General features: G+C 41.3%; 1 protein-coding gene across 3 annotated transcripts in view; it reads left to right on the plus strand.

The window, feature by feature from the left end:
- Positions 1-14,601, plus strand: part of ALPK1 (alpha kinase 1) — a 217,454-nt gene that overhangs the window by 168,452 nt on the left and 34,401 nt on the right. For 2 of the 3 annotated variants that reach the window (XM_029596242.1, XM_029596233.1), the window contains exons 5-7: positions 8,254-8,452; positions 11,972-12,031; positions 14,171-14,257. In XM_029596242.1, the coding sequence (XP_029452102.1) occupies positions 8,254-8,452; positions 11,972-12,031; positions 14,171-14,257 (346 nt within the window). Of the gene's footprint in view, positions 1-8,253; positions 8,453-11,971; positions 12,032-14,170; positions 14,258-14,601 lie in introns of those variants that run through there. The other variant, XM_029596252.1, reaches the window with a different exon arrangement.

Consider the following 14,601-nt stretch of genomic DNA (forward strand, 5'->3'; position numbering starts at 1 on the left):
TGCTGTTGCAGTAGATTTCTTTAGTGCCCTTCCTCCAGTTAAGTCAAATTTGTTCATGTTGTCATCATTATTGCCAAGTGGCTGAACACTATTTACTCTTGCATCAAATCCTGTGTTCCACTAAGGACTAAGGGGTAGATTTTATAAATTTACGCACGCGCGTACTTTTGTTCGTGCACCAGGCGCAAACAAAAGTACGCTGGATTTTATAAAATACGTGCGTAGCTGCGTGTATCTTATAAAATCCGGGGTCGGTGCGCGCAAGGGGGTGCACATTTGTGCAACCTGCGCGCGCCGCCTGTTCCCTCCGAGGCCGCTCCAAAATCGGAGCGGCCTCAGAGGGAACTTTCCTTCCGCCTCCCCTCATCTTCCCCTCCCTTCCCCTACCTAACCCACCCCCGTGGCCCTATCTAACTCCCCCCCCACCTTTGTTGGCAGATTTACGCCTGCCAAAAGCAGGTGTAAATCTGCGCGTGCCAGCGAGCTGCTGGTGCACCATCACCCGACCTGGGGGCTGGTCCGAAGGCCTCGACCACGCCCCCAGGCCGGTGCCACGCCCCAGACCCGTCCCGAACCACCCCTGACCCCCAGACATGCCCCGGACACGCCTGCTCCCGCGCCTTTTACGAAGCCCCGGGACTTAAGCGCATCCTGGGGCTATGCGCGCGCCAGCGGCCTATGCAAAATAGGCGTGCCGGCGCGCAAGTGCCCTGCACGCGTAAATCCGGCCGGATTTATGCGCGCAGGGCTTTTAAAATCCGACCCTAAGTCTAAAATAGTTACCCCTCTTGTTGGTTCTTATAACTGTTGCTCTATGAAGCAGTCCTTTATTTCAACCGTTATTACTGTGGTGTTGGTTTTATTTTCCCTAATTTATTTTACCATTTCATTGTCTGTTTGCTCATTCTGGCCAGGTGGATGGTAATACAACCCCACTGTTATTTTATTCACCTTTGCAACTGAAATTTCTATCCAAGATTCAACATTGCATTATGTTTCCTGCAGAATTCTTAACCTTTTTGTCTATATGCTCTCTTTCACATATAGTGCTACCCCTCCACCAATTTGATCCATCCTATCATTTCGATATAATTTGTACCCTGGTATCAAAGTGTCTCAGTGCAAGATGATACTACATCACCTTAAGGGCAGGTCCTCAAGGATTGCTTCTTGCCTCATCAAGGTGGTGTTCTCCTTCCAGGTGACTTTTCTCTTCCAAGGCAGCAACAGGGGCTGACAGATTGGAGGTGGGATTTCTCTACCATGTCCCTCCTCTATCTTCCTTAGCTCCTCTAGGTCTGCCACTCTAGCCTCCAGAGATCGGATTCGTTCTCTGAGGGTTAGGAGCTCTTTGCACCTAGTGTACATATACAACTTCTCACCAGCTGGGAGATAATCATACATGTGGCAGTCAGTAGAAAAGACTGGAAAGCCTCCATCTAGTTGATTTGTTATCAAGTTAAAATTTCTAAGAGAGTAGGGATGTAAAGCTAATCTAATGTACTTTTAGCCTATTGATTTATTTAATATACTTCTGACAGTGACCCTCAAAACACTACAATTAATCAAGATATTAATTACCCATCTTATTATCTTGTTTTGAATTAAATTCCTAATGTATAAAATTCTGTAGTAAATTTATAGTAAGAAATCTTAAGACTAAGTGTGCTTCTGGTCCTCTTCTGCTGCAAGGGCTGGGGGGCCTCTGGAAGCTGGGTCTGTGGAATCTGAAGCCTGGATTTGCTCGCGGTGACCTCTTCCGGGGGCTGCTGAATAAGATATGCACTTGCGCCTTCCGGTCCTCTCCTGCTGCCTGTTGAACTCAGATCAGTCATCAGCCAGGAAAGTGCTGGTTGTTTTGGGTCATGTGGCAGCAACAATTCACATAGTATCACTAACTCACCTTCATATACGACTCTTACAGTAGGGCCTTCATTTCCAATGGGTCCAGCTTACGCAATCCTTAACAACCAAAGTAAATATTTCAAAATAGATGAAATAGGAATTGTACTGGTGTCTAAATGCCTTCATTCTTCAGGAAACAGCACCACCTGTTTACCTCCTCCCCAAGAAATGTTTGCAACAGATGTTTCTACAAAGAGTGTGGGACCCGCACAAGCCGCCTTCAAATTCAAGAGAGTTGGACATTGATAGACAATTTCGGGTGAGGGTACTCTACATGCACCTTAGGGCAAAGGTGTTAACTAACGAATATAGTTTGAGATCTTTCGCTATCTCTCAAGGCACTAGGCAAGGGTGCCCCCTGTCTCCTTTATTGTTCGATTTGGCCATAGAAGAATTGGCGGAGAAAATAAGAATCCAGGTGTTACTGGCTTTCGAATGGGGGGAACGGAGCACGTAATGTTTTTGTATGTGGATGATGAGGTTGTGTATTTAATTAACCCAAGGACTGCCAGTCCAGTCCTTTTAAGCTTATTCATGGATTATGGCAGAGTCTCCGGGTATATAGGTGTAAGATTAACCATTCTAAATCAAAAGTGCTCCGCATTGGTACAATGGGACTGTGCGACATTCCTCCATGCTTCTCTATTTTTCAAAAGGCAAAGGAGGGTCTTAAATATCTAGGGTTTCTAAGGATCAGAACGATGTATATAGAAAGAACTATGCACCTGTGGTGGACCACCTCCAAAAGGACCTGAAGGACTGGAATGCTTGCCTTTTCTCATGGTCAGGAAGGATTAATGTCCTAAAGATGAACATATTCACTAAACTAATGTACCTATTTCAACATGTTCCATGTTATTTCCTGAGGGCATTTTTTACCTCTATCCAGGCAATGATTGGTAAATTTATATGGAATAATCAGCAGGCACAAATCAAGCTGCAATGTTTATGGAGGCCGAAAGAGGCAGGGGGTATGGTGCTGCCTCATTTTCAGGGATATTATTGGACAGTGGGAATGGTGGGTGCCCTGGCTTCATAGAGAGCAGGTGATACCGTGGTATTCTATAAAAATACAACTCACAGGAGGCCTTGACTTACCAATGCTACTTTTACAGCCTGAATTGCTTCATGGAGCCAGCAGGGTGGGGGCTGTGAGTCCTCACATCTCGCACATACTCAAGATATGGAAGGCCATGTGTAAATACTTGGGTTGGAATATGCAACCCCTATCTGGTCTTATGCCAATAAGACTCAATCAGAGATTGGCATCTACTATGTTGTACAGAGCTGCGGCTGATTGGTGGAAACTGGGATTGAAATTCTTGGGGCAGTTATGGGAGGAGGACACAGCTCAGCTCAAATCATTTTCAGATCTCAGAGAAGAGTTTGAGATAGCTGAAGGTACTGAATCATTTTATTGCCGGTTGGTAGAAGAGCTGGAGGGATTGGGCCGAAGGAAGGGCATTTGGACGGCCCTTAATCCTGTAGAAAAAGTAATAGTGTGGGAGGAGATTCCCAGGAGAAGTATATCCCAGCTATACAAGGTAGTTCTAACATGCTAAATAGAACGCGATCCCCCCTTAAAATGGAATAGGGACCTTTAGTTGGAACTGAATGAAAAGCATTGGAAAATTATTTGGAAAAAGGCACATCAGATCTCTATGTGTAGCAGAAGAGCAGAGCTAATGATTAAATTGCTCCATAGAACATATCAATATCCAGTTTATTATTCCAGGTTCTCAGCTGGTATTTCTAATCTCTGTTGGAAGAGGTGTGGGCAGGTGGGCACTTACCTGCATGTGTGGTGGGACTGTCCTAGGGTTAGGGAATTCTGGCATCAGGTTAAGAACGTGATAAGACTGATGTTGAAGATGACTATGCACATGTCACCATCGCTTGTTTGTTGGGACAATGGGGAGATCATGATCTTACTATGGCAAAATGAACCCTGGTAGATCACTTGATCCACGCAGGCAGGTTCATAGTCGCAACTTTCTGGAAATCCTCTCCTACGCTAGCGTCTTAGAAGTGGCAAGTTCATGAAATAGCCCTAGTGGAAAAGTTAATATATATGCTTTGCAGACGCTTGACAATTTATGAAAAAATCTGGATACCTTTTTGGACATACTGGGCGGAACTGTAACACCTTTATAGGACTAATGGGGCTATGATTATAATCATAGCAATATGTTGCTGTCAGGTTACAGGGAGCACCCACTTGATAAACATTGATGAATATGGATTAATGCTGGATTCTCACTCAGGTTATGTGTTATAGTGTTAAGCTTGATACATTGTGTGAATAAAGTGAATTAGGGTGGATATTGTAATGGGGATGTTTCAGAAAAGTGAAGATGTATCTCTTGTGCGGAAATGTTGGAGATGACTGTTTTTGTAATGGTGGCTGTAAATTTAAAATTTAAAAATAGTATAAGAAAAAAGAGACAATTTCAAAACAACCTCCTAAAATTGAAGGGCAATCGGATATGAGCTTACAACTTTCACTTGCTTCGTCCAGGGAAAGATCATTCCCATTCAAACAGACAATCAAATAGCCATGTTCTGTGTGAACAAGCAAGGGAGCATGGAGACATGGACTCTTTGCCAAGAAGTGATAAAGATATGGGAACGGGCATGCAGACATCAAGCTGTTCTGAAAGCAACTGGCCTTCCAGGAATCTCCAACGTGTGAGCAGATCTCCTCAGCACACTTTTTCGACCACACAAATGGTCTTTTGAGCAGTTAATAGCTAACAGACTTTTCAGCCTTTGGGGACTTCCAGCAATTAACCTATTTGAATCAGAACAAAACAGAAAACTGGAAAAGTTTTGGTTGTGCAGCCACTTTTTTCATTTTAGCTATGTTTTACTGTATTGTGTGCTGATATGTTTAGTTATTTTTGTTGTTGTTTGATTGCATGTTATCTGTGTATTTTCTGTTAACCACAGAGATTTGTGGATCAGCGGGATAGAAATTTTATAAATAAGTTTCACTCCATCTCAGCAAGCTCAGATTCTGCTCAGTTAGAATGCAGATGTCATGTATTTTCCACCAATTCCACTGATAGCCAGAATAGTGGAAAAAGTACTCAAAAATTGGGCCATCTGATCCTCATAGCTCCAGGATAGCCCAGACATGTTAGATCAATCCTTATTAACTCAAGAAGAGGGATGTCTGTTTCATCTGAATCTTCCCTCCCTCACCTTGATTGCTTGGATATTGACCACTCAGCAATCGCTGAATTATCCTTACCAAAGGAGGAATAAGACATAATAGTGTCTGCCAGAAAGCTATCAACTAGAAGTGCCTACACTTTTAACTGGAAAAGGTTCTTCACATATTGTCAACTCAGTACTATGGATGTTACTGAACTATTTGTTCTTGTTTTCTACTTCAGGACTTAGCACCTTAACAGTAAGATTACATCTCAGTGCTTTACCATACTCAAATTGAAGGTAAGCCAATCTTTAGAAATCCATTAGTTTCCAAAAACATGAAAGGCTTATGGCACCTGTTCCATGGGACCTAAATGTGGTTCTGGTGCAACTAATGAAGCCAACATTTGAACCAATGGAGTCAAATTCACTTGTTTCTAAAATGGAAAGGAATATTCTTCGTAGCAGTCATGTCAGCCAAACGAGTCAGTGAACTTCAGACTTGGGTTCATTATCCTCGTTTTATGCAGTTCTTTCACAATGGGGGGGTGGGAGGGGGTGGAGTGCTCTGCACTCACCTGAAATTTCTACCGAAAATAATATTAGCTTTCCATATTAATCAAGCCATTGTGTTAACTATATTCTTCCCAAGGCCACATGCACATGAAGGTGAGAAAGCCCTTCATACCTTAGACTGTAAAAGGCTTGTTACAAGAAAAGAATGCAGCCACATTTTTAGGCTTCACAACTTATGATCCAGTAGACTGGGCCCGGCATTTACCAAAGGTACATTATCCAGCTGGCTAGCAGACTGCATCTCGCACTGCTATACACTAGCAGGCCTACAAATTAGACACCATCGAGGCTCATCAAGTTAGAGCCATGGCTGCATTAGCGGTTCATCCGTGAGCCCTACCTCTCGAAGACATCAGTACACACCTTTACTATCCGGACAATCTCTCCAATAGTAATAGTAGATTCAGACAAGCAGTTTTACATAGCCTGTTCACCTAGTAGTCTATTCTCCACGGTGGGATCCAAGTTGCTTATTCAATAAACACTCCACTGCAATCCTCAGCTTGGGAATTCCCACATGTCATGGCTGCTTGTCGATGGAGAAAACAAGTTTGCTTATCTTAAACGTCAAGGAACCCCCATGAAGGACTCTATTAGAATCTGGGGGGTGCGTGCACAGTAGTTGTTTGCACAGAGGTGTTTTTTTTTGTTTTATTTGTTTTTTGATTTGGCTCGCACCTGTTTGCTGATGGCTCGGGATGAGCTACATTCAGGTACATAATTGCTTGATTTAGCTAAGGTGCACCTTTTATTTCTCAATGCTGTAAACTGGTTTTCTGCTCCTATTCTAATCTATGATACACCCGTTCCTATTATAAAGCTGCAATTGACTGCTGTCTGCATGCTGCTGTTTCTAATTTGCTGTCAACTTCTTTGAATGAATTCTGTATTCAAAAAGGTAGGTAATAAATCCAAGTAGTAAATATGTATGATTCCAGCCTGGATCTCACCCTAGAGAGGAATTCCTGGCTATGGAACATAATACAGGTGTTACGGTATTTAGGATTCTGTGCAGGTTTTATTGACTTTCATTGGGCAACCTAAAACTTTCCAAAGATGATCATGAGCTGTCAAAACCACCTAGTTCTCCTTCTTCAGATATCCATGGATAATTCTTAAGTTAGCCTAACACCAAGGTATAAATAACCTGCAACGAATGCAGCTTTCTCTAGGACCAGTAATGGATACTAGAATGAATTTGCAAAAATGGCAAAAGGAGAAAAGAATATTCATCCCTAGCTACTTAGATGCTTAGATTTTCATGGTTTTAAGATGGTGGCCCTAGCATTTACATTTATTTGTTTTTATTAATCGCCTAACCTATTAGGCTAACAGTGCCATGAACCTTAACTTACAGCTACGCAGGGGTTTCCCCCTTTTGTAACCCTCTTCCCGTCCATACCTGGCTCAGCCTTCACGGTGTGGTCTGAACCAGGTGCCACAGACTGCAGCTCCATCTGGCACCTGGCAGACACATGTGCTCTGATTTTTACCACCGAGAACCTGATTCATCAGGGGACGTTCCCCATAGATGCAGAAGGGGAAACCAGGTTTAAGGAATCAGACCCTAAGTGTCATCAACGCACAATGACTGGGCCTCCCTCCCTCCCGGCAGGGTTGTGAATGCTACCTCTGCAATATCCCGGCCCTGGTCGTCCTGATTGACACAAGCAGGGCTTGGGAATCCAGCCCATGTGCCCTGCATGGCAGTACACAGGTCTGCCACTGAGCCATTGGGCTTGGCCCATGTGCTTTACACAGCGGACTCTTTAGAGAGCTATGTTGGAATGCTATTCTGGGCCTACTGTAATTCCAGTGACTTCAGCTCTGTGCAATTATCCCTGCTTCTGCAACATAGCTTCCCTCTTCAGTAAATGAAATGGAACTAAGATATACTATTTGAAGCCCAAGCAAGAGGATAAGTGGTTCTTTGAGATTCATCTTACTGCTAAAAGAGCTCCCAGAGTGATCAATGTTGAGTACTACCCTTAAAAGTAACATGGGGGTAACCTGCACGGAGTGGCAGTTGCTACCAGAAGAAACTTGCTGGGTAGACTTGATGGACCAGATGGTCTTTTTCTGCCATCATTACTATAAGTATCGCTGTACTACAGTGAACCCATAATAACTGTACTAAATATTGTAGCTGTATTTTTTGCAGAACAAATGCTATGGTACTTCTATGTTAATTGCATATGTTTATTATAGTGAAATGATTGTTGAAAAACTACTGTAGTATTAATTTCTGCTCTTTCTAGTTAACTCAAAAACATTTTGGAGGAGAGAAAGGAAATTAATCTTTCATTCCACATATGAATGTTTAAAAAAAATGACTTATAGAATCTAGGCCAGTATGGGTAGTTTTATCTCTTAAGTAAGTGTTACTCTGTTAATTTCTCATTAGTGGGCATTTATCCAGTGGTTATTATTCTGCACTTGCAACATTTCTCTATTAGTGATACTGAAACTGTTCATGAAAATTAAAAGCACCTACAGCTTTTTTTGCCTTCGCAAAGCTCACAGTAATGATGCACTGTAAAGTGTGAGCTCTTCTCATCTTTGGCCTTTTTTTTTTTTGCATTTCTTGATGCGTAGGTTTTCTCCTGTTATTTCCAGGTTTATTTGAAGACCTCCATCACAATCAGAGACTCTTCTACAGCAGCTGCCATTGTATTCCTCATTGACCGATTTCTATACTGGATAGATGCTTCCAGCAAACTCTTGCAGATTGCCAAGGGCTTGCACAAGCTGTGGCCCATGACACCAATAGCGCCACAGGTGGTTATTCGCCAAGCTCGCATCTCTGTAAATTCAGGTGACGTAACCCTCTTGTTGATCTTTCTCTGTTTTCTCAGCTCAGTTCCAATTAAGAACTACTTGACTTTGAAGAGGACACTTTGCGGCATTATAGGGATGACATTCCTATGAACCCAGTGCCATCTTTTCAAACCTACAGCTAGCCTCCCCTTTACCAACACAAAGACCCTGGGATAAAGGGTTTTCGAGCCAAAGGAGGTAGAGAAAATTGTGAAAGGGTGTGGAAAACACTAATTGGAGCTTTTATTCCCTAACAAATATACCCTGCTGGTTTCAAACACGGGTATCTGAATTGCTATACTTCTGATCAAGAGCCTCTAAAAAGCAGATTAGAACCGGACATTTTCTATGGATTGTCCCCATCTCTTTTTCAGTAGGGCCACTTGACTATATAAACAGTGCAGCTGATGAACCACTGAAGTGACTTGATATGGGCTTTTTTTTTTTTCCAACTCTCTTGGAACCTACCTGAATAGCTTCAAAGTATCTTCTCTTTCTTGCTCCTTCCCAACATGCAAAAACAAAGCTGGCCAAACTATGATACAGTTAATTAATCGGTTACAAAGGGTTTAAATTTACATGGCTTTCTCATAGAAAGCGAAACTAGTGTGCCCCAGATTTCAATGCTAAGGATTTCCATGACATACACAAAAAAAAAAAAATAACATGGAAATAAGGCCTAAGAAACTGGCTGCGTGTATTTAGGGTCCTAATTCTAAAATGCTTCTTGTGGGATTTTTTTTTTATTTTGGACTCACAAAGGAAAAACCGAATGCAAAATTGGGGTTGTGGTACGGAAAGAAATTAGTGAAGTTCCTTTGGCAAGTAGAATTTAGCAAGAATACAGCATGAGGGTGTCCTGTCTATGAAACCTTCTATCTGAAGTAAGGACACTGTCCTCTCTCTGTTGCATATCCATCTTAGGAATGTACGTGGAAAATATGTCATTCATTTTTGTTTTTCCTTTCTTTAACTGCATTTTTTTTCAATTTTTATTGTTCATGCATAAAGTCGATTTTATATGCATAAATATAAATTTTATGCAATGTGAAAAAGTTACACACATCCAGAAACAAAGTGAAATAAAACAAATGCACTTGCATACCTGCTATTCAGTGGGTGGTGTTATTGCTTGATCTGCATGTCTAGGTGATGGCATAATAATCTGAAAAGTGGTTTGAACCTGCTCATGTAGAAATTAAACCTTCTGTGGAAACAAATCTATGAGGCCGATATTCAGTGCCCACTTAGCTGGATAAGTTTGGATTTACCATTTCAGTATTCATCCATGTTCAGAGGCCGCTACTTATTGGGGTAACTTTTTATCCGGCTAAAAGGTTATCCAGATAAGTAAGGGGTAGGACATTCCTGGACACAGCTACTTATCCTGCTAACTTAGGAAGATAAGTGCTGGTCTAATGTTGGCCGGATAAACTTATCTGGGTATTAGATAGCTGACTACATACAGCAGCACGGCCGTGCTGCCAAGTACATCAGCCAAGTTAGCCGGATAAGTTAATCCAACTAGCTTGCTCAGCCAGATAGCAGCTGAATATGGATCCCTAAATGTTTCCATTTTGTCAACTATAGTTGCCCAGCACAAATAGTTTTTCTGAAAATTGTAGGACAGCAGTTCTCCGTTCCATTCCTTGTGGTTTTCAGACAGGTCTGGGCATCAGACTGGAGTCTGAAAGAATGCACAAGGTTTGCTTTTGTGTACCCCGCAGAGCTTTATTCATGCATAACCTAAAACAGGCCTTACATACCTCCTCTGTAACTTCAGCTTCTCTTCAAGGCACTTTCTTCCCTTTGGAGGTTTACAGATCTCACAGTCCAGATTCTTCTCCACTTAGCTCCCAGCCATTTGGTTGCTGAGAATAGTTCCCGAATTCCAGCTCCCCTTTAGTAGTCCTGGGGACTAGTCGGATTCCTCTGGGGCGAGCAGCTTCTGTACAGAGACTGTTTCTAGTCCTGCCTGCCACTCCCCACCAATCCCTCCTGTGATCCAGATTCACAACCTCCATTCTCCCTTACACTGGGTTTTGGGGTGTCCACAGTGAATATGAATGACATATTTGTGTACTTGTTTTAAGAACAGGTTAATATAGATATTTTGGTTTCCCTAGAAACCAGACCTGTTTGGGGCCATAAGGACCATAGCTGAGAATCACTGCTGTAAAAGCACCTGTCTTTGACAGGTTTATCAAATCTTCATGTTCAGGAAGATGAAAGAAAAATGATCCTCTCTATGGCCATGTATTACGCAGTAAGGCTGTGTACAAGCTTTCCTGTATTACCCTTGCTAATCCTATCAATGTATGATGTGAAACACCTTCTGAGGACAAGGTTTTGGCCCACCAGGGTGCACTGGTGACTCAGCTGCCATGTGGAGGATCTGAGTTTGATTCTTGGGTCAGATCCTTTGCTTCCTGGCTCAGCTAGGACTGGAGAAGCTGTGGGGAGGTGAGGGAAGTCTCATCGTTATGTAACATTGACACCTAGTGGTTGGATATAAGGTCCACTTTAGCTGGACTCTGCAAAAAGCCACAATTCATGGCCCCTGATTGAGGACCATTGCTACACTACACTGAGTTGGAGAGGAGGAATGTGTGGAAATAAGAGGGAGGAGGGGGGAGGGAATCACAGATAGTTGTGCTGGAAAGTTTATGGTGCCTTAGCCCAAAAGGTTGTGGTTCTGATTGAGCTGGAAGCCCAGAGAAGCAGGGGGAAACCACCAAAAATAATTGAGACCCACCAAACAAATTTTGTTTGAGATCTAGATTTATCTGTGGTATCCATACATGAAAGATTAATGTACTAATACATCCTGAAGGAAACCTCTTAAAGAAATACCAACACATAAAGAGCTAATTATTTTCCCATCGTTATCTGTTCATGTTAGGTATTGTCGAAGTCAAAAGATTTTATTGTATCTCTCTGTTCAATTCAACGTAAAAAGTCCCGTACTTAGTTTTTTTTCTAAATATTATTCCTTACATAATACCAGATATATTAGTTGTTGCAAAACGTGATCCCTTCACTAGGTAAAATACTGAAGTATTAAGCAGTCCTTAGACAGGCATAATACCACTATGCCAAGGTTGAAGAATTAATTGTGTGTGATAGAAAATAGATATAATGCTGAGACGTCCTTGTTCGTGACTAAAAGTGTACTGCACTTGTATGTAACTGTGATGGGGGCCTGGGTCATGCTGACCTATTAATTTAATCATGAAAGAAATGTAAGAAGTGAAAGTATGATTAGTTCATCTGAAATGGTTTTTAACCATGATTTTGTAATAGATAGAGAACATATAAGCTTGGTTGTATGCATTAGTTTTTCAGAAGTGCCCTGAGTATACTTCTCATGTAATATTATATTGAATAAAAATAGATACTTATACTGCTTTAATGACTTGTCTATTTCTATTTTGTGATAACGGTGAAAATGTTTTAAATTCTATAGTATATAATTTCTTTCTATTTTTATTTTTTTTTTCTTTCTTTTTATTTTCAGGTAAGCTTTTGAAAGCTGAGTATATCCTTAGCAGTCTCATCAACAATAGTGGAGCAACTGGTAAGTGGACACCTTTAGCCAGTCTGTTATTTCTTATGATTCACACAACCCAAAGGGGTCATATGAGTTAAATAATAAACAGAAAATCTCTGTTGTTTTATTATTTGGTATGATGATATTTACATTTATTTATCTTGTTTTGTTTGCGATCTCTGTTTTTGCTATTTTTTAGATGAATTCTGCATGTACTTTTCTATACACTGCACTGATTTTGTTAACTATGTGGGATATCAAATTGCTAAAAACATAAGCATGGGTGCACATGGCTAACTGAGATCAATTCACATGGAAAATGCTAGTGCAAGCCAACAACGGTCACATATTACTACTGCAGTAAGGATCTATCTCTCTTCTCAAAATCCCTTCTCTGATAGCTAAGGTAGTTTGGAGATTCTTTCCCCTAAATTAGTTCATCTCGACAAGGCCCGAGAAAGGGCTTTCTCAGTTACAGACCCTGCCCCATGGAACTCGCTCCCTGTACAAGCCATAGAATGCCCGAAGCTGTTCGAGAAACATTTGAAAACATTTCTTTTTTTTGGCAGGCATTTGAGGCGTTGGGTTAGCAGTGGCAGGCTTACTTGAACTGATGTGCGATGGAGGATCAGGGTTGTTGGTTTTTTTTGTGATGTTCTGTTGTTTGTTTTAATTATGAATGTTTTTATGTAACTTGCCAAGAACAGTGGCGTGAGCGAGTAATACATTTCTTCTTATTATTATGATTACTCTTACTTTCCCTGTCCTCCTTCTACCCGTTTCTGGCTGTTGAGGGTTGGGTGATTGCAGCCCCGTCACGGAGCCCGTGACCTTTTGTTGGCAGAATACTGCAGAGGGCAGCTGGTCTTCCTCGGGGGGTCCCCCAGGGCCGCCTCTTCTCACTGCGGGCAGAAATTTGCGCACAGAGGCCATACGCGTGTACATTTACAGGCATATAGGTGTGCAAAGGCACCATTTTACCTCTGAAATTGGCTTGGAAAATTACCTTCTACAGGGCCGATTGTCCAACTGTCGGCCTTGGGACGATAACCACGCTCACTTTTTACCCGCTGGGTTTTGCACCAGCTTTCCAGGTGAAAATAAGCACAGGAACAAAGTATCTGCAGACAGATTTTTGTTGGAAAGGTAGGTGTGTAGACTTGAAAATGCCTTCTGCTCCTAAATATGCCATGCCGGGAAGCGTCTCCTCTCAGTGCTGGACAACATGCGGATTTGTAGCCACCTTGAGGGAAGGCCATTTTTAGACAGATGAGTAATGAGGATGAAATGCTTTTTGCCTGCATAAATTGCTTTGAAAATGGTCCCCATCCCCCCCCCCTGCAGTAAGATTTCCCACTTAAAATAAATATTTACCTAAACTAAATGATAATCTCCAAGAGAAGACAAAATGAAAATGCTGGCTGGTAATTCTGTAGCCTCCCAGAGAGCAATAGGCAAAGTTACCCACATGGTGCACACCTGATGAGTATTTTTTTTTTTTTTAATTTTAATAGCACAACTGAAAAAAGGAAAATCCAAATTATGTAAAGATAATTACTTTTACAGAAAATGATACAAAAGAAAATAACCCGCCATGAAGAAATGAAAGTTCATATTAAAGAGGAAGGAAGATTTTATCAGTTGACAAAACCAAACATACTAAGGAATCACATTGTCAATCAACAAGTATAGGCAAACAGCCCTCAGTGAATAGCTCCAGCACTCACAGAGGGGTTTGTACAGTATCTGGGTAATTTTGCTTTCTTGCCCCCTCAAAAATGACCTGCAGAGATTTACACCTGTTTTCTCAGTGGGTACATTTCCACCCCCCCCCCCCCAAAACAGTGTGTACATTTGAATAATCAAAACTACGTGCATTGCTCAATCTCCAGAAATGCCTCTTCTCACTGCATGGGAAAAAATGTGCATTTGAGAACAATGTAAGCATTTTGCCCCACATTGTGAGTGGGCAATAATCAAAGCCCCCATTTCCATGGATAATACACTGCTTTACCCTCAGAAATGCCTCTGATTATTACCGTTACATATGAAATAAAATATGAGATTTTAAATGTACTACATGCTTAGCATATTTTTTTTATGTATATTCAGCTGGCTTTAATATTTTTCCACTCTACATACTCCTATTGTCATGACTCTTTTCAGGCTCCTGGGTGTATGTGAAGGAGAGTGATAGGGTCCTTGTGCAGTCTGTCTGTATACAGATCCGAGGGCAGATTCTGCAGAAGCTCGGTAAGAGCACTAAGTGCATTTGTAGATATAACTATGTTAATGTAGTTTAAAGGATTCACCATATATTTATTATTTATTTAAAAGCTTTTCTATACTGCCTATAGAGTATATAGGTCTAATTGGTTTACAAAATTTAATATAGATAAACTCATTTTGACATATAAAAAAAACCAATCATAAAAGAAAGAAAAACAAAACAAATGATAAAAACTGTATAAATTAAAACAGATCAACTATGATATAATTAGAGAGTGCCGACAATTTTCAAAGTGGATAAGAAGGTAATTCGATAGCATAGCCTGAATACCAACCTCTATCCAAAATTATGCTCATTCAATGATGCT

The sequence above is a fragment of the Rhinatrema bivittatum genome, chromosome 1 (genome assembly GCF_901001135.1).
Source record: "Rhinatrema bivittatum chromosome 1, aRhiBiv1.1, whole genome shotgun sequence".
Classification (NCBI taxonomy): Eukaryota; Metazoa; Chordata; class Amphibia; order Gymnophiona; family Rhinatrematidae; genus Rhinatrema; species Rhinatrema bivittatum.